Source organism: Crocodylus porosus, unplaced genomic scaffold (genome assembly GCF_001723895.1).
Source record: "Crocodylus porosus isolate Cpor-Errol unplaced genomic scaffold, CroPor_comp1, whole genome shotgun sequence".
NCBI classification, from domain to species: domain Eukaryota; kingdom Metazoa; phylum Chordata; order Crocodylia; family Crocodylidae; genus Crocodylus; species Crocodylus porosus.
The window spans coordinates 90,393,830-90,414,000 of record NW_017728931.1 but is presented as its reverse complement, the minus strand read 5'-3'; the positions used below and the strand labels follow the sequence as shown (position 1 = coordinate 90,414,000).

The window sequence follows — 20,171 nt, the reverse complement described above, 5'->3', positions numbered from 1 at the left end:
GCACTGGTCAGGCCACAGCTGGAGTACTGCATCCAGTTCTGGGCACTGCACTTCAAGAGGGATGTGGACAACATGGAAAGGGTCCAGAGGAGGGCCACTCACATGATCAGGGGGCAGCAGGGCAGGCCCTACGAGGACAGGCTATGGGACCTGACCCTATACAGCCTCCACAAGAGATCTAGTGGAGGGAGGATCTAGTGGCCATTTACAAACTAGTCAGAGGGGACCAGCAGGCATTGGGGGAGTCCCTGTTCCCCCAAGCACTACCAGGGGTGACTAGAAATAACAGTCACAAACTGGCAGAAGGTAAATTCAGATGAGACATCAGGACTATTTCACTGTCAGGGTGGCTAGAATCTGGAACCCACTTCCAAGAGAAGTGGTGCTGGCTCCTACCCTGGGGGTCTTTAAGACAAGGCTAGACAATCATTCTTTCCTGCCATGGCAGGGGGTCGGACTTGATGATCTGCTCAGGTCCCTTCCGACCCTACTAACTATGAAACTATAAGAAACAGTCATAAAATAAATAAAAACCTAATCTAAATGTCAACCAGAAACACATTCATGAGCATTTAAATTTATACCTCAGACCATTCTGTGTAGTGCCAACTTGTTAACAGACAGTCACCATGACAGGTTTCTCTGACTGGTGGTTTCTGCTGGTCAGCACAATATTTATCATCCACAGGAACACTAAGACCTTTAGAAACAGAGTACTTCATGCAGTGGACATCTAAAGTGCGATATCCTGGACCACAGCGTGATGTACAATCACTCTTGCCAATGTCATGCCACCTGCAAAGAGAAACCATTACATAAACTAAATGTGTTTTAAAAATACGATATACATGCATAATGGGGGATGTAGTGTAAATATATATTTTAGACAACAGATAAATTGCAAATAAAACAAAGATGGCTATTTTCAAAGCTAAGTAGGGGGGATTTAGACACACAAAGTGGAAGACTTCTAGATTCCTTTTACATCAACAGAATTTCTGCCTAAATGTCCTTAGGTAGCTTCTGATAAACTCAGTCAGTGATTCTAAACCTGCAGCCTTCGCACATTTCAAACACGGCACACAAGGAATGCAGGAGCAGGTTCCGAGACTTTGGAGAGTATGATTCTGGATGGCCCCTGAAGAAAGGACCTTGACACATAATACATAAAGTAGATTACTTCTTGGTTTCAGAGACTCAAATCTAGAGTGTACTTATGTGAAATCAAGTGATTTAAGAAAAAGCAGCAGCAGCTAGCCAGCCTTTGCATGATTTTTGTTTAGATTTTCACTTATAAAATCTAATAAAAGCTAAATGGAATTTTTATTAAGAATGTCTTTCTACCTTAGTTCACATTCTGTATTACACTGTTCAGTGACTGCTGGTGGAGCAGGTTTATGTTCACATCTTTGGTCAGACACTACCAGTTGATCACTTCTACGTCTACATATCACTTTTCTCTTGCGAAGTCCTTAAACAGAATATTTAGAAAAGATTAAAAGTCTATAAAGGTGTTTATTTTGAAGGTTTATACCTGTTTGTATTGTTTATGTGAAATTTACAATGTATTTTTCTATTATAAAATGCTCATTTGTGTTTCTCAAAATAATTACACAGAATAGGAAAATCACCATACATTATTGAAGAGTTTTATAGGTAAAAAGCTTCCTGAAACAACAGAGCTGACCTCACATCTCTGTTTGCTCAGAAGAAAGACACCAGTTGTATGGTCTGAGGCCACCCGAACCCTGAAATTTCTCTCTCCTTAGGAAGGCTTTACATGCATAGTAGATGGCTCTTAATTATGGTATGTTTATGTGCGTGCCTCCTACGTGAGCAGAGCACAGTCCCCAGGGTGTAAAGTTGTTCACACGATACAGCAGAGATGTCTATCACCATAATTCCTGAAAGGAAAATCTGCTAAAAATACCTCTTGTGACAGGGTAGGGAGACCCTTTAAAAATCCAAACCGGGATGCTAGCTCTGCTTGGCAATGAGGTACAGCTGTGGACAATCAGGTCTGTGCATGGATACCCAGCTGGGAGTGTTTGAAAAAGGCCTTTGTGAGCAAAAGGACCTGAAGGAGGTTGCTGCTACTGAAGTTGAAGAAACTTTGAAGTCCAAACTGAAAGGACAAAGTTATTTTCTTTATTTTTGGTTTCCTTTACTGAATGTAGCAGGCAGAGTGGTGTGAATGATAAAAGACTCCAAATAAAAGATTTGCTGTTTTGAACCCTGAAAGAGGCGTGTCTGTGACTTGCACCAATCCAAGTGCCAGAAGGCATGACCAATTCATACTATTTTGATACTGTATTGCAGTAGCTATAATTGCTTTAATTGCTTATATTGCTATTTTTATAATGAATTATTTAGCCATTAAGATAAAATTAATCTTGTTATGATTTACCTTTCATAATATTTTAATCAGTTATTACTGTTCTGGAATTAGCCATCTATTTTAAATTTCCTATTACTTGGCATACACACACACACACACACACACACACACACACACACACATACATATCCTAAGCAATAGGAAATTTAAAATAGATATATGTTCGACCTGTTGGTCTCATGATTTTAGAACTTAAATTTGGTATAAGAAAAATGCTTATGTAAGGTCTGCATTATGTCTGGCATGTTTGAAAAGAGGTAATGGAAGAATGAATGAAGGAAGAATGACAATGTAAAGGAAGACAGTCTTCTCGCAGGTGAAAATAGTCTTCTGTGGTTTAACAGTTAAAGATCACAGCAACATTAAGTAAGCAGTTAAGGATTACCAAACACTAAATCATGCCTTCACCCTGACACCTGAAGACTACAAGCAACAAACCCCCTGAAGATTGCAGACCACAAAGCCAGATCATGTCCTACCAATCCCAGCCTGTCAACAGGACAAGGAGGATGACCTTTGTGTCTGACTCAGTGGAATCCATAGGCTTGTATGGACAGCTATCACTGTAAAAAATGAACACAAAGAAAAGGCTTTGGGTCTGTCCACCTGCAAGAAGGAGTTTTAGGTGCATCCAAGAAAACCTGACTCCATTCCTCATGGTCAGGGTGGCTGGCAAGCAATTTCAGAACTTGGTAATACCTTAACCTTTGCAGGGCTGTCTATCTGTGTGTGTGCTTGTTTCTTTTGTATGAATGAATGAATATGTATGGGAATGAGTGAAGCAAATAACCTTACTGTTCTTTATTCTTTGTATGTTGCATGTTTTATGTTCCAGTAAATGCGGTGTTGTGCCTTATCCCCTGATAAGATTCCTGCTTGTTTTTAATTCACACTATACAGCCCGTGCAGACAATAATACTCTTGCACACAGTTTCTAGAGCCTTCCACTATGCTAGTGATTCAAGAACTAGCAAACCTGTGCAATGTTTGCTTGGAGAGTAAGGTGATGTTATCCAGGTTTGCAGATAACAAAAATGAAATCTTACATATTGGGTAACAAACATGCATAATGCCATGAGGCTCAGCAACCTGAGACAGGTTCTCAAAATGCCCATAGTTTAGACTAAGGACAACTGTACACATTTAAAATTCTCTGGAACCTTTCCAGTGGTGATATCCCTTTCCTATGGTAGTACCCAGTGGGTGTGTCTACATGTGAAATTAATGTAATGCAATAAATTCCAGCACACCAGAGTTTATTGCTGCCAGGAGTCACATTTACACATGTAACCAGGACTGCTTCATGTTGAGCTGAGTCAGAGCAGCCCTGGCTGGCAGGGTGGCCAGGTGATCAGCCTGCTCCAAGCTGGCTCAATGTGCTGCAGAGGGGCTGGTTGGGGCATGAAGGTGTTCCAGTGCGGGGCTAGCCAGCAACAACTAACAATAAAGATATGAACTAAGTTCCAGTGGCAGCTTCATAAATTTCATGAATGAACAGTTTTTGGATGCAAGAGGCTTATGTAGCTAACTCCTCTACCAAAATATTGCTTTCATCTGATTCTGCAAAGATTTACCCATGTGATTTACATGAAGTAAATGGAACTACTCTCATACCTAAATGAAAGCATGTGAATAAGCATGAGGCTTAAGTCCATCCAGTACTGGCTTTCGAAACTATTCAGACAGACTCTTTTGTTGATATTCTGATTTCGTTTGTATCAAATCAAGAGCAAGAGCCATATCAAATTGTTACAGACATGGCTAATCTTTAATGAGAACAAGGCATCATGTACATCTGATTTTAAAAAGTTACTTAAAAAATTATAAGCTAAAGTAAAACAAATTATTCTCGGGAATGCTCAGTATAACTATTATCAGGCAAAAATAACAACTTTTATAAATAAAGAAATCCAGTTATTACTGCTAGAATCATTTGTTAACATATAAAAATTAGTAACAATAATTTTTGCATTCCTATGACATTTGAAAGCACATTCTTAACCCTTCCATGAACATACCTCTTGTTGTAACACTTCTAAATATGTGCCTTGACTATTTTGATGTCACACATTTTAATCCCAATCACTACTTAAAATTCCACATAAATTTGGTGTTTCATCATGTTTATTACTGAAAATTATTTCCATCAGAAATACAGAAACCAGGAAACAGAGTTTTATTTACACTAAGGAAATAAATCTCTTACCCATTAAAGGGTTTAACTGGTTAATTAAAGGGTTTAATTTATTAATTTATTGGTGCCCCTTTATTTTAGGTCTTTGTCCCTCACTTGTGCCCAAGTAGGTTGAAATGTATGATGTGACAGGGTGTACTAAGATCTTCAGTTATTTTGATAATACCAAGAAAAAGCATTATTAAAAGCATTTTGATTTGAAAAACAATTTACAATACCTTGGCACATTTTGCTGCAATCTTGCCAGGGGCCGTATGGATCCCATGTAAATAGATCACTTCTCTCCTCTACAGGGATACTGAATGAATAATGCACATCAGGATTGTATAAATTTCCTACACATAAAACCTTAATTGAGATAAAAATGATAGCTGTTTTTCAATGAATTTGTGTGTGACCAAAGTATATGAAAGTCATAAGCACTTATTAAATTTATAAACTTTTTAAAGCATTAAACATTCACCTGTAAAATTAACTCTTCTTCTAGTCCATCAGTGCTGTTAATTCGCTCTACAGTACTGTTTGAACCACTGTACTCAAATATGGCTCCCTGTATAATGATTTCCTTTTTAGACAGGCTTACAACAAAATTTCCATTTAGGATAAAATTTCCATGAATATCAGATAATGCTGGAAGTAACATGAAATACCATAAGTAAAACATCTATTTCAATTAAGAGGTACTTAGCTTAACTGTGATCAATTGTATCTTTTAATTTGTAAAAAACAGTTTTGAAAACATCAATTAGATCTCATACCATTAGTAGCATACTTACTATAGTGACCATATATTCAATCTACATCAATAAAATTTGCAGCACTGGAAGATTTGCGATTTGGTTACGATGGGGTAGCAATATGAGACATTTAAAAACTGTTTAGAACCTGCAGTGTTGATGGCAAGGAACTGAATTTTACTAAATTGTGCTACAGTCTTGTTCTCTGCAGGGCTACTTTTCAATTCAGTGATAGACCCAAAATAAGTGAAGTCCTAACTTCAGTGTCAAGATAGAGTACTGCCATTCTAGGCTTACCTGCATTGTACGTCTTAATCTAAAGACTGACAGAAGGTGCGAAAGAATAGCTCGTTACAGACTAGCTGTTTCAGACAAGCATGAGCTTTTGGATGCAACAACCTACTTCATCAGATGCTAGAAATAGACTGGAATGCTGGCATGCTAGAAACTGTTTCCTTCTAAGGAGATCTGAGCCCCTCTTCCTGCCTTACCATGTTTGCTGGGATTTGGGGGTGCTCCCAACACTTGACCCAACCCATCATATGTGAACTGTAATCTCAGAACTATGTTCTCTCACTGGGAAGTCTGAGCCTCTTTCTATCTGCCTCCCTCCTGCCCCCAAAATGGTGATAGATATTATATAGTATAGCTATATACTACCCAAGCCAGCTACAAGGTAAACTAAGGCATTAGATAGTTCACAATAACTGTCGGCTCTTACCCTCTGGTAAATACAAGATAACTTATCCTTAAATGAAAGTGAGATAAGCTGGGCTGCCTGTAATGTGTGGAAAAGGTATGCACACAGGGAATCATCACAGAGCAGCTAGCATGCTATTCATACCACATATTAAATCACAATAATTTACCCATTTGCTCGTATCCTAAATCTCTCTCCATGGTTCTTTATATGATCCAGGGTCTGGAAGAGTCACGTCCCTGTGCATAGGAAGCTACGAACAACTATTCTCAAAGCATAGAATCTCTGAGGCCAGGGTGAGGAGCAGAGAACGGGCACAATTTCTGTACATCACAGACTTGAAAGAAACAACACAGCTATGGAAAAAATAAACTAACCACCAAGATGAATGAAGATATTAACACCTTCCATAGTTATGTTATTTCCATACCTGTGGAAATAACAACATTTCCCAAATAAGAACGACAAACTGATCAAAATGAAAGCATATTGTTTTGATCAATAGGCCAACTCTGAGCTTTCTGTACTGCAGGTATATGTTAGAGCCCTTTCCTTCCATCTTCCCTAAAAACTCCCACTTTCCAGATTACCCTGTGCTAAAGATATTAGATATAGAACAGTGTTAATAATGATTATATTAATCAAATACTAAGTTGTAGTAGAGCTCTAGTTCCGCTGTAATTAAGGTTGACAACACTGTTCAAAGGTTAACTCTTTTAAGCATTCCAAAGTACTTATGCTTAACTTGGATTGCATTTAAATTTGCTGCCATTCATGCAGTTGTGGAGTAGGGTATCTTTTCTAAACCAAGGGTCATCTGTGGAAGGGACTCCCAAGATACAGTCCCCTGCAGGGGGAAAAACCCCAGCACATTATACCAATTTATATTTTATGCATATCTGGGGCTCAGATCATGGCTCCAATCAGCCTGCAGAAATTCTGGTTACTTGATGCTTATGCCATCTGCTCCATAGTACCCATTGCCTCTTTGGTTAATACCATTTTCAATGTTGGCTCCCCAAGGAATTTACGTCTTGTGAAAGTACATACAACAAGTTTTCTATCCAGGCTGGTCAGTGGCCTGGATGGCTGCTGTGGCTCTACAGTTTCCACTGAACATGCCCCACACTCAGACCATGTAAGCTCAAAGTCAACACTTACAGAAATCTGAGAGAGACCCGTAGACATACATGTATTTGCCTCTATCAAGTTTGTATTTTTTTTTACCTCTGCTTTTTAGCATCAGCCAATTCAAAAGAGGCACAAACTAATTTTTAAAAAGAGATTACATTTGAATGCTTGCTATGCAGTGCTGAAGGAAGGAGGGAGAAGATGATTGATTTGGTGCAAGAGAAACAAAGAGATAAAGGACTAGGTGATAGGGGAAGGAAGGGGATGGACCATTATGATGGTGGTAGGGAAATGGAGAGAACAGGGGCAGTGTGCCTGTCACGTTCTCTCCATGTAAAGACGTTATATTTATACCAAGAATTATGCTCCTGTGGTACTGCAAAAAGTGAGCATACAGACATTCGAGATGATTTTTGCAGAATAAAATATGGCAGTTCCACAAAGAAATTTTAGCTCTTTCCAACAGAAGCTTCTCAGCATTGCAGCAATTTCTAGCACTGCTTGTACTACCTGTCCAGTTACACAATGCACCACAGGATGTATCTTAGTCCTTCACTTTAGTCAGGAGGCTGAGCTCCTGGCTCCCTCCCCTCCCTTCCCCCTGGCACCAGGGGGTCTGTCTGGCATCCTGGACTCTACTACCCCAGAGAGAGTGAGGCAGGCTCATAGACTGCTATGCAATGACCGGTTTTCGCTGTAAAATCATTTGTGCTCAAGAAACAAGTCCAGAATCCACTTCCCAGACAATCCTGCCATGCCAAAAATGTTCCTGTCACATCAGCATCTCTGGCATTATTTACACGCCAAACTGGAGGAAAGGTCCCCAAGCAAGAGGCTCTTTCTACTGTACTGCTGTAGCATTTGCTACTAAATCCAAATATTTGTGCGACTTCTAAGTTTACTCTAAATTTTTCCACTCATAAGGAATACGGTCATCACATACTCATAGTGACAGAACTTTTATAACATGGTCTACACCTTTTCTGACTCTCTAACTCAGTGGTTCTCAACCTTTTTTGTACCAGGGCCCATTTGTAAACATTGATGGCCAGTCCCAACCCAGTGCCCCTCACTCCCAACCCACTGCCCCCTACCTCCAAGCTCCAGTCTCCCAGTGTGTGGGGCAGGGGGGACCTAAGCAGTCCCTTGCAGGCTGGAACTCTGCCAGCCTGCAAGGGAAAAGCCACAGTTTCCCACATTTTTCTCCTTTAAAGAAGAATACATTTTTTAAGTTTGTCTGCAACCCTTTCATATAGTCTTGCGACCCACAGGTTCAGAAATGCTGCTATAACTGATACACATATTAAAGCTAAGAAATCCAACAAAGGTTCAATAGTTAAAATTATAGTAGCATAATTCTTGCAGAGGAAACCTAGCAACTCAAGTGATGACAAACTATAATTCTGTATTTTCTCTAAGGATTTTATCACATTTCTGATCATTTTTGTTTGGAGTGGATCTCTAAGAAAGCACACACAAATCATGTATCAGCTCTTATCTACTGGAAACCTTTACCAAGATAGTTGTCATCTTCTGGTTTTCCTGAATAACTGTGCTGACGTATATCGATATTTGTTGCTCCCTTGGGAATCTTTACTACCACATTATAACCTGGAATAAATTGGGTATAAATTAGTTCCTATAAATACCAGAAATAAACACGTATCTGTACATGTGAACTTTCTAAAAAGGCATTTAATCAGTTTGATTCCCTTTACACTACTATCTGTTCAGACTGTCTATGCCTCTTAGACACAAGCCTAAGAACGCCTTCAAGAGACAAGCCCCGCCCACTCACTCCTCCTCTACAAAAGCTGCATGCTGAAAAAGTGGCATGGTTGATGTTAGAGTAGTACAGGGCGCACCTAGCACTGTGCTATGAGCATGCCCGACACTGAGGTAGGGAGGGTCCTTAGGTACAATCCAAAACAATAACCACGTGATGTGGTGCATGTGGGACAGAAGCAAGCAGACCAGGCTTCTTTCTTGGCAGTGATCTCACAGTCACTTTGGAGGAGGTACTTTCAGAGCACTGGTCAAATGTGCTCCCTTCTTGATGCAGTGCTATCATATTCTACATCTCTAGCTAACCCCAGGTGATTGGGAGTGTTTTGAAGTGACAAATAATAGGTAACAAGGTCTATTTCTGAAAGAAACAATCACATTTTCCCACACGAACAGTTTAAAATGCCCTTTTTTAAGGCTGCTCTCCAAAAGCACCTTTGTGTCTAGAAACAGTTTTCTATCATGAACCCGTATAATAAGTAATTACACACTTAATCAGAGCTATTAATATAATCGTTACTAATTTATCAGTTTACTGCCAGTTTATATCCCCATTTTACAAGCATTACTTGAGTTTTCACTGGATTAAATTTCAATGATCTAGCTCTTACCTTTGGGTTATAAGCCAACCAACTGTCTCCTTTGCAGTTTCCTACCCCATTAATTGTACTATATTTTTAAGGATATAATACTAATTTAATCCAGTGATTCTAAACCAGGGTGATACAGTACCCTGAGATGCCATGAGATCCTTTTAAGGGTGCCAAACAATGTTAGCACTGTTAAGTGTACGAACACCTAGAAATGATTCCCAAGATAAACCAAGAGATTTGAAACAGGAACCTATAATATCAAAAAAATTCTGGCCTGTTGTGGTTTGAGTTCTCTGCAACAGAAAAAACTGCTCTATCTTTCCATAGTTGAAAAATGGGTGAAAGCAAAAAGCTGGTATTTTCAGTGGGGTGCCCTGAATCTAACCAGGAGTGTCTAGAGTCTGAGAAGGTTAAGAACTACTCATTTATGCACTTAACACAGTTAATTTTATCACTGGTTGATTACATCTACCACATGATGGCAGCACTGCAATTGCAAACTATTGCAACTTGCACTCCCTCAGCAAATATGTGAATGTCACAATAAGTCTACTTTTCTAATATATATTAAAGGCAAAGCACTAAGCAACCTTCTATCACTCATGCAAAGGAGAGTGGAAGCATATTGAAAACAAGAAAAAAGATAGGTACTTGGAGAGAAAACAAAATATGAAAAGAAGTGTAAAAACAAAGCTATGAAGAGTGCTGTTGTGAGAAAAATGGAAAATTTGGTCATTGGCTTTTGCTAGTACATTAGCATTTAATTGTTGTGAGCACCAATGTGTCCTTTACTTAACATTCTCATAAACATGGCCTGCAGATCATACGGATTGCCATTGCAAAGGCATATACCAAACCCCATCATTCTGCCCACGAAACATGCCTTATGTCTGTAGGGAGCATCTACCACTGCAAACCCCTGAAACAATAAATCTCAGAGTTCTGTACTCACAATCTTGAGAGGTGCACCCATATCCTCCAAATCCCTGGAAAGGTCTGTTTGCTATAAAGTAACACCTCACTAACTGCGGTGATGTGGCTAGTACTATCTTGGGATCTACCTCTCTGTTCTGGTAGAGATTATGGGACAGATGACCATCACATCCTGTGTATGCTCACACATTCCTGTTTGAGCACAGATGATAAAATGTCTGACTACTTATTCACAACAAAGTTAGGCTTCTACATGACCTGTCATACTGACAGATGGTGCATGATGGCTCTGGGACTTAAGTAATAAAGTAAAACTTAAATATTTTACAAATAATTAAAATGGAAAGAAACCATTTTTTTCTTCATGCAAGAGAAACCTTTTAATCTTTCACATGAAGTTTTGTCCTGACCTATGCCCTATGTAAGGCCACCAAAAATCAGAGAACAATTAAATAACTACGACTAGTAGAATGGGCCACAACATAATGCCATGCCATTGTAACAGAAGCTCAGCATGGGAGTCTTAAAGGATAATGGCTTTAAAGACATGAAGCTTCTTTTATGCTTATGAGGAGGCCTGTGATAACAAGGAAAACAAATTACAGTGACTGGTGCTGCAAAGTGCAGTACAGGCTCTGTAGCACAGCTATGCAGAACCTAATTCATGCCATGTCCCAACCCCTCAATGTATACACTAATCAGTTTTCCTAAATGAACTGGTGAGTTCTTAACTATGTTATTCCCTCAGAACATAGAGATATACAATACATCAGTTAAAACTTAATAGAGAAAAAAATAAGTAAACTTCTTTCACAACGGAAAGAAACTCTAGCCTCTCTTTTTAATAATTTACTTTTTTTAGGACACAGTGCTAACTAAAAGTGACTGAATTAATAACTTTCTTTTTAAATAATTAAAATTAATAGAAAATAAAATATATCCAAAATGAGTCTCCATGTTTCAGCAACAAGACCAAGAACATGTCTGACAGCCGGAACTGCTGACAGCCTTGATGGCAATGGACTGAATGGCTCTTTTATCATAACAGATATTTATTGATATCAGACACATTTTTGTGACAGAAGCTCAGGGTGGAGTCTTAAAGCACAATAGGCCTAAGGACATGAAGGCTCTTTTATACTGGCTTGTGAGGGGGCCTATGACACCAAAGAAAATAAACTGCAGTAACCCGCTGTATTATATGTCAATACAAATCTCTTATTGAATATGTCAATCATACAGTAAAAGATCATTCATGAAAATGAAAGAAATCCACAGCTCCTTTACACAGTTTCCCAAAACCTTATATTTTTCCCTTTACAGTATTGAACATACATTAACAAAGTCATATTTTCTGATTTAATAATAGGCATTTACTGTGCCTTTCAACATCAATCAGCACAGAGACAAGAGGAGATTATGTAAATATGTGTGTTGCGGAGATGGGAGAAACAAAGGGATGGGAAGGTGGCACAGTGCCATCTTTATGCCTTTTGGTATTTTTTCCCTGGGCCCTGATGTAAGCATAGGCTATCTGCCAGGGAGGAATCACTAAAATCTTGGTATACACTTTCCCTTGTCAACCAATCCCTTCTCCTTAGGGATGGGGAAAGGTGCCAATGTACAGCCATTCTGGCAACTCTGTGTTGGCTAGGCATTCTCCCTTATGTCAGGAGCCATTTTTACCAAGTTTGCTTTTCCCTTAGACCAGCGAAGCAGCACAAAGGGCCCTTGAGAATTTACATCAGCTACATCTCCTATGAGTTTCTATCCGATCTTTAACTATATATAAAACTTCAGTTCTGTATGTTATGCTTGGCAGAAGTTGCTATTTACACACACAATGGTTTCTCCTGCACTCTTGTATAATGATTGCACATGGAAGTAAGAGCTGCACATACTGAGATCAGGGAAGTCAGTCACAGGTTCTCTGACTCTGTAGGAGGCTTGCTCATATTAATTACCATTGTACAGAAGAAGTTTATCTTATGGTAAACTTGGAAAAGAGAGGGTGTCACATCTCCTGGGTCTATATCTGTCTTTAAAATAAAAAAAGAAAACCAGCCAATAACTTAACCCAGAAGAATAAATCCTGGGTTAAAACAGGACAAGCTGGGACGGACAGGACAATCCTGGGGCAGACGGGACAAGCTCGATCTTAACTTATGGTTGTGTAATTCCAACAGAGATCCATCACAGAGCTCACAAGGCAGGAAACAGGCTCGCCTAGAAGTTGCTCTGCAACTTCTCACCACATCATTTTCTCATCTCTTTTGTTCTGACATTAAGCAGCAGTCTGACTTTTTTCCTAAGTCAAAATGGCACATATGAAAGAGCATGCATGACTCAGAGTCACCAGTATTTTCTGTTGGCAGAGGACCTAAAGAACATGTATACTGGTATTATACTCTTGCAAACCTGAATATAATTACTTGAGTTACCCCAAACTAGACTGAAATATAAAATAAGAATAAAACATACCATAATGAGCCCTGTTGAAGGTGCCTGCAAGAGTCTTACATGAAGAGTTATCTCCACCGCAAATTCCACATTTATCTCTCTTTGCCTTAGAATTCAAAACATGATCACAGCCAGCTTGCTACAAGAAACGTAAATTGTGGTTTGTATGTGCTATAAAACATAATTCAGCTAAGAAACTACAATGAAAACTGCATTTTAAGCTTTTGACCCCTCAATGATTTTTTCACTGAACCTATCAAAAGATTATCTCCATCTTTCTTGGCAACTCTTTTATGTTTTTAGGTACTAGGATATAAAGACAAAGTACAGTAGGCTCTATTATTCTAAGAAAGTACAAGGCAAATGTAGGTCCCAAACAGACATTCATTTCTAGTGGCAGAAATTTCTGAGAAATTTCCAGTGCTAAAAAGGTTTCTGGAAGAGGAAGCAGTACAAACTTTCAGCCTCCAACAGCCTCCTCTCTGCTACTCCTTACACTTTCATGTGACCACAGAGATCCCAGTCTGGGAAAAGGTGTTGGGAGCAGCAGCTACTCCACTCCTGGCAGGAGAGTTCCTGGTGGAGCAAGGGAAGAGAACAGAGCAGTGGTGAAAGGCTCCTCGTGCTTCCTCTGACTAGGGACACCCAGTTCTGGGGAACAGGCAGGGAATCTTTTCCCATTGCTCTACTCCACCCACAAACTGGTCCAGGAGGGGAGTGGGGCAACAGGGCAAAGTCCCCAGCCTGGTCTCCATAGTTTGAGGAAGCAAAGGGAGCAATGTTCTCCTGCCCTGGGTGAAAACATTCCTGGTTGCACCTGCTTTTAAAAATCTTCACGTGTGTTGTCCAGCTGAGCGATACATATGGCATTCAAAGCCCACAGTACCAGGAACGCCATGGGGAAAGTTTCCCCAAGCCCTTTTCCCAGCCCTACCAACTTTGAAATCACTGCCCTGCTGCCCAGCTGAGCAGCTGGAGCAGAGAAGGGGAGAGGAGGGGAGGGGGTAAGGGGAAGCCAGCAGGGCCAGGAACTTAGTCTCCAAGCCCTTTTTCCACTCCCAAATTTCAAAATCTCTTCCCCTACAACTCAGTTGGGCAGTGGGGACAGTGATTTCAAAGACAGAGAGGCAGGGAACTGAGCTTGGGAAGAACCTCCCAACTTGGTTCCCAGTCACTGGCTTTGAAAACCCCACCCCACCACCCAGCTGAGGAAGTCCCTGGTTTTAGAAAGAGGAAGAGAGACTGGGTAAAGACCATGTTCCATTTCCAAAACTGGGCATTTCTCAGTCTGGGGAAGAAGCAGGGAGTCCCACTGCTTCCCTTCTTTCCCAAACCAGACTGGGAGAGGAATGTACAAGCATTCATTCCTGCAAGAAAGTTTATTGCACCTGGAAGTTCCTTCTCCTGGAGGGGGCTTGTTGCTCTTGGGATAATCTGCATGTACACTTAAAAGCTTATAGTTCCTACTAGGAAAGTATTGATTCTCCTCGTAGAAATGTAATGCTTGTACATGGCCTTAGTTAATGTGTCAAGAAATTTGGAAGTATATACAGGCGACCCTAGCCATTTGTGAGGGATATTTTCTTGTATCTCCCTGCAAATGGTGAATCCACGAACAAGGCACTGCATTGAACGTCGTCTGTATTCATGAAATCAGTGCCACCCAGCAGCCAGTGAGGGGGGGCATGGCTGCTCTGGTGACAGTGGGAGCATGGCGGTGGAAGCATGGCGGCAGCCCAGCGGTAGCGGCGGGAGCGTGGTGGCAGCTCAGTGGCAGCGGTGGCAGACTGGCAGCAGTGGCAAGCACAGAGCTCCCTTAAGTGTATTTAAGAAGTGGGTTCAGCATTCGCAAATATTCAAATTGCGAACACCAAACCCATGAATAGTGAGGGTTTCCTGTATTTAATATTTTCCTATCTAATAATAATGTTTTCCTATCTAAATAATGAATGCTTACTATAATTTTAAAGCCAAATTTACTTAAAACATTCTAGAAATTTGAAATTGGTCTTTTTTTCAATACAGTATTTTGTACACTCAAACATCATTTCTTTAAAGCTCCATGATCCAGATCCTATTCTACCTCTGAGATGTCTAAATGTTGCCCATTGCTTTCAGGTATCTAAGTCATTCTATGCTATCATATTCCACCACAAGCAACAACCACAAAACCACCAAGATACCCAGATTTCATAGAAGCCTAACTCTACCTAAACTCTGTTCCAACCCAGTTCCATTCTTAGAAGCTCAAATTGCACAAAAGTCCCTTATTGAACAAGGTTTAACACTGAGACTAAGTGCATGTGTCCACTGTTTGCCCCACAGCCTAGTAGTTAAGGCATTTTCTTCAGAAGTAAAAGACCTAGATTGTAAACCCTTCTCACCCTGAGAGGACTTGAACCCCTATCTCCTATTTCCCTATAAGTGCCTAAACCACCAACCTAGTGGCTAGGATACCCTCCATCCCTCCTACTGAAGCTGGGTCAATTTGTGGAAAGGAATGTAAGATGGAACCTGATTCTGTAAGCCCACAAAGAATGGTAGTTTCCATGGAGAGAAGGAATCCTAGGTTCTAGTCTCTGTCTCTGATGACATTTCTTACATTTTACATGCAATATTCATGGGATAGAATGCATAAACAGTATACACAATTGTGCTTTCTGCCAGTTTCACCTCTGATGGTACAAAAGGCCATAATTTATCTTTACTTTATGCAACTCCATTAACAATGAGTAGAACTGCATGGGGATGGAAATTAAAATCTGTCTCAAAGTTTGGGATTATGTTAGCTTGTCCTTCCTTCTAAAATGCTTCTTGCTTTATTAGCTCTACCTCTAATCACTTTATTGAGCGCATTTAAATAAAACTACTTTATTTTAGTGATTTTCAAAGCTTTCTTCGACTGCATTTTATATATATTTTAATATAGTATTCAAGTTAAGTTTAAATACCCTGCATAAACCTTGAACACATATATCGTTGGTTTCAATCCCACAGGGAGTACCATCAATAACTCTATCCTTCAGCTGATAGTAAGAAGTCGTTCCAGAAACTCGGCAATAGAGTTTACAGCGATCTTTCATAGAAACTGCAAAGAAAATTCAACAGTAAGTATGTTTTCTATAATAAAGGCTTAAGTAAATAAACATTTTATTTAGTTAGCAAAGAAAACTTTTAATTTCTTACTGCCACTGTACTTTGGAAGCCAGCGCACAGCTGATGTAAGACCATTGATATTGAAATGTTTTCCATCAAAGTCAGAACATTGCTGCTCTCGAAAACCCTTTTTTCCTCTTGGACAAGAATCAGTATTACATGATCGAAATTTCATCCTGCGCCCCACACAATATTTCCCTCCATTTTTTGGCCTAAAAAATAAATGAAAAGTATAAAAATATTTTTTGTCATTTGTATCTAAAATATTTCTTTCTATAGGCAAGCAATGTTGAATGGAATTTGAAAGAAGATTTTTACATTTTTTTCTTTAGCTGCTCATTATGGAAAACCTTTAAAAGAGCCTTTTTAAACAATCCATTCAACAGTTTCCCCATAAAAACAGTATTTTCACTAGATTCTTCTCTACAAGGTATAAAGTGACTATTAAGTGAATTTAAAGCATGACCAGTGTAGAATCAGACATTTCCTGTCTCATATAATTAGAATAACTAAATGAACACCTGTCTATCTCATTTTACTTTCCTTATATTACTGGTACTTTTTGTTATACTGCACTAGTCTAGGGGCCCCAAAAAGAATCATAACACATTTCACACTATGTACACAAATACACAGTGAAGCTATCTACACAAGATGCTACTACACAGTGGTTACTGCACGTTTATTTAGTACTTGCTTATATAAGTATTAAATAAATAAGCAGTAACCAGATTTACTGCACAGTAGCACCAGTAAATGCCTTTTAAGTGATGCTACTGCACAGTAGCCTAATACTACTGCACAGGAGTGTCATAGCATGGATTTTTGCCATGTGGTGCTACTGTACAGTAATATCAGGCTACTGTGCGATCAGTGTCTCATGTAGACGTGCTCCGTAAGAGGTATTATTTCCCCCAAGGAACTTCCATTTTCCCAAGGAGAATGACATCAACAATGAGGCCAAAATAAGGACCTCAGCAATTATTTTCTAAAATTCTGATACTAATTTCAATCCACTGACAAAGACAGATTGCCAGGGAAGGGAGAACAAAAGGAGATAACATATTGGAAGGAAGTGAGGAAATAAAATAATACAGTTTACTTTACAGTGTCTAGTGACCTAGCTGGTTCCCAGACTAGAAATCTAAATTGTTCTTTGAAATCAAGACTGGATATTCTTAGTATTAGCAACTCTTCAACATAATATTTTAGTATGTTCTATATACTTGTGACAAGGAGCCAGAAGTCCCAGTCACTAAGTAGAGAGTGCAGCAGGCCAAGCCTGCTATGTGGGACTGCAGAAGAGGGATTGACAGAAGTAATGGGTCAGGACTGGGGCAGAAGCACTGGGTCCAGAGCCCACAAACAGTAAGACCAGGGGCCAAGGGGCCCAGAGCTCATGAAGGACAGGACCAGCCAAAGTAAAGTGGCCCAAGCCCAGAAGCAAAACTACCTCCACTGTGTAGGGGCAGTCTCCCTGTCCAAATCATAACATCAAGGTATGGCAGGTGAGACAATAGGGCATGACCCTGAGAGGACAGAGGAGGTGAGCAAGGTGGGGGTCGAGATGCTCTCTGTCGGGGGGACTTGGCTGACCCAGCACCAGACCTGCTACAATACTAAGCCAATTACATATAAGTTAAATACAATAATTCTGACAGCCATCCAAAATATAATGATACAATGCATATGAGATTAGAATTTGGACAAATGCCTCTTATCCATCAGAGAACCAACTATAATTGGGAAATTGGTTTGATTCTTGTCCACTTATAAATCTGATGTGTTCAGCTGAATAAACGTAAGCCCCATAAAAGTCCATTCCAAAACTCCTACCAATCTCAGCAGTGGAGGACTAGGGCCTCGAACAGGCATTTATTTCTAGCTATGGAAATTTTTGAGAAATTTTCATCACTAGGAATTGTTCTGGGAGAGGGAATAACTAGCCCCTCTCCCTTCCTCTGCTCCTCCTGTTCCCGGGGGACTGGAACAGAGGGGCAAAGTCCCCCACCCAATTCCCAGAGCAGGCACCCCCAATTTGGGGAGCCAACAGCAAATAGATTATCCTCCACAGCAAGCAAAACCAGTGGAGCTATGGGTGACAGCCTAGAATGTCGCATGAGAAGGGGAGCATTCCCCCACACAGCACTGAGAGCTATGCACCCACAGTCTAAATATGGCATATGGCAGTCTTCCCCTCCTCCCAGCAACAGCATAATCAAAGTTGGTGTTTGCAGCCCTCAAAAGCAGAGTGGAGGGAACAGCAGAACAAAACCCTGGCTTCTTCCTCAACCAGGGCACTTCCTGGCTGGGGAAGAGGCAGGGAACAGATTCTAGTACTCCTCTACCCACCCAGACAAGACCAGGAAAGGATTGTACAAGCATTCACCCTTGCAAGACAGTTTCTCTCAAAGGAGATCTTCCAGGTTGATACCACATGGCATTATTCTGTGAATAAAATGTTACTAATGACTGCATTTTAATAGGTGGTGGCTTGGATATCTATTGCTATTCTCCAAAATATTCTTGCTGGTAATCGTGTGAAAAACTATAGATAGAAAAAAAAATCAAATATTTTGTTAAAAGGATAATAAATAAAAGGATCGTCATTTTGTAGCTGCTACTTGACTAAAATAATTTATTCTAAATTGTGGAAAGTTAAAATAAAAGGCCTTCTCTATAAGCAATTTTAAAATATTTGTAAATATAAATGAAATTAATTTATGTATTTTCTGAAAGATTTCAGAAATGGCAGAATGAACTCTGATTTTATAAGTGACTAAAACAGCTTTTTTTTTTTCTGGTGCCTTGAGCTAACTTTGTGAAATACAATAATAATCACTACACATTAATAAATAAAAAGCAACAATAAAAACATACTCTGGTTGATTGCACAATCTAGTTGTGCTTTTGATTCCACCTTCACAGGTTCTTGAACATGAACTATAAGGTCCCCAAGGTCCCCATTCTCCATCTACAGGACGTATTTCCATTTCTTTGTTTACACAGATCCCATGGCGGCAGTGCTGTTGAGTTGACAAATGTAACAGAATTCAAAAATTAACTCTGTGCGCTTAGAATCTGCGAATCAAAATGGAGGTAACATCAAAAATGAAATAAAAGGTAACATGAAACATGGTTAGTAGAAATCAAACATAAAATTTAGTACTGCAGGGTCCTATGTCACAGAAAAAAAAGAAAACCTATAAAACAGACAGGAAAAAGAAAGCTAGGCCTAGCACCCCAAATTCTTCCCAAAGTTCTTCTAAAGCGTGAAGTTTCTTTCTAAAGTTCTAAATGAAATGACCAAACTATCAAAGGTCTCAGCACCACTAATGTTCATTCAGTACAATAGAAACTAATGGGCAATTTTGAAAATCCTGCCACATAATTCAGGTGCCACAATGGAAGCCAAACTCTTGAAATCCTGATTTTAAGTTCTTGTTCATATTTTTTATACACACAATTGTAAATAAGATTTGCAGCAGATTTTAGTCTGAGTTCTCTCTTACATTTTTTTTTCCAGAAATTCAGGTGGAAATGCAAACCTAAAAGCTAGGTACAAACACTGGGGGAGATTAAATAGGGTTCAAAATGGCCACCCAATTTAAAAATGAGTCATACAAATACCGACCTTGCACTTACAGACCTGGTCTCAGCAACCAGCAGTTAATCTAAACCTGTATCTGTATAGAAGTTCCATGCATACAGACACATCTAAAAATTGCAGAACCCACTTTAAGACAAAACTGGGTCTATGCAATATCAAACTTATTCAGTGTAGGTCAAACCAGTGTATGGAACCTCCATACGCTTTCCCTGAGCAGCCCCAGTGCTGGGAAAACCCAGTCCCAGGTCTGCTGTTTTCACCTTCTCCTACCCACACTAGGCTATTTTTTGCCCCTCCCCTAGCATCTTACTCGCTGCCCCCTGACCACCCAACCCTCTCAACCCCCATCCCACAAGCCGTTTCAGGTGCAGCTGCTTTCATTAGCATTCGCCACTGCTGGAGTTGATCAAGTAATTCCCAGTAGGGGGAGGGGTGGGAGGGACAGGGTGCAGGTTTACTGGGAGGGACTCCACC

The 20,171-nt window shown here is 39.9% G+C and overlaps 1 protein-coding gene across 1 annotated transcript in view; it reads right to left on the bottom strand.

Annotated features, from left to right (window-relative positions):
* ADAMTS20 (ADAM metallopeptidase with thrombospondin type 1 motif 20) overlaps window positions 1–20,171 on the bottom strand; it is a 180,898-nt gene that overhangs the window by 103,776 nt on the left and 56,951 nt on the right. The window contains exons 12-20 of the mRNA XM_019543950.1: window positions 18,968–19,113; window positions 16,118–16,299; window positions 15,883–16,019; window positions 12,953–13,070; window positions 8,676–8,771; window positions 5,056–5,222; window positions 4,811–4,940; window positions 1,345–1,471; window positions 585–795 (exon numbers count right to left, since the gene is read on the bottom strand). Of these exons, the coding sequence (XP_019399495.1) occupies window positions 585–795; window positions 1,345–1,471; window positions 4,811–4,940; window positions 5,056–5,222; window positions 8,676–8,771; window positions 12,953–13,070; window positions 15,883–16,019; window positions 16,118–16,299; window positions 18,968–19,113 (1,314 nt within the window). The remainder of the gene's footprint in view (window positions 1–584; window positions 796–1,344; window positions 1,472–4,810; window positions 4,941–5,055; window positions 5,223–8,675; window positions 8,772–12,952; window positions 13,071–15,882; window positions 16,020–16,117; window positions 16,300–18,967; window positions 19,114–20,171) is intronic.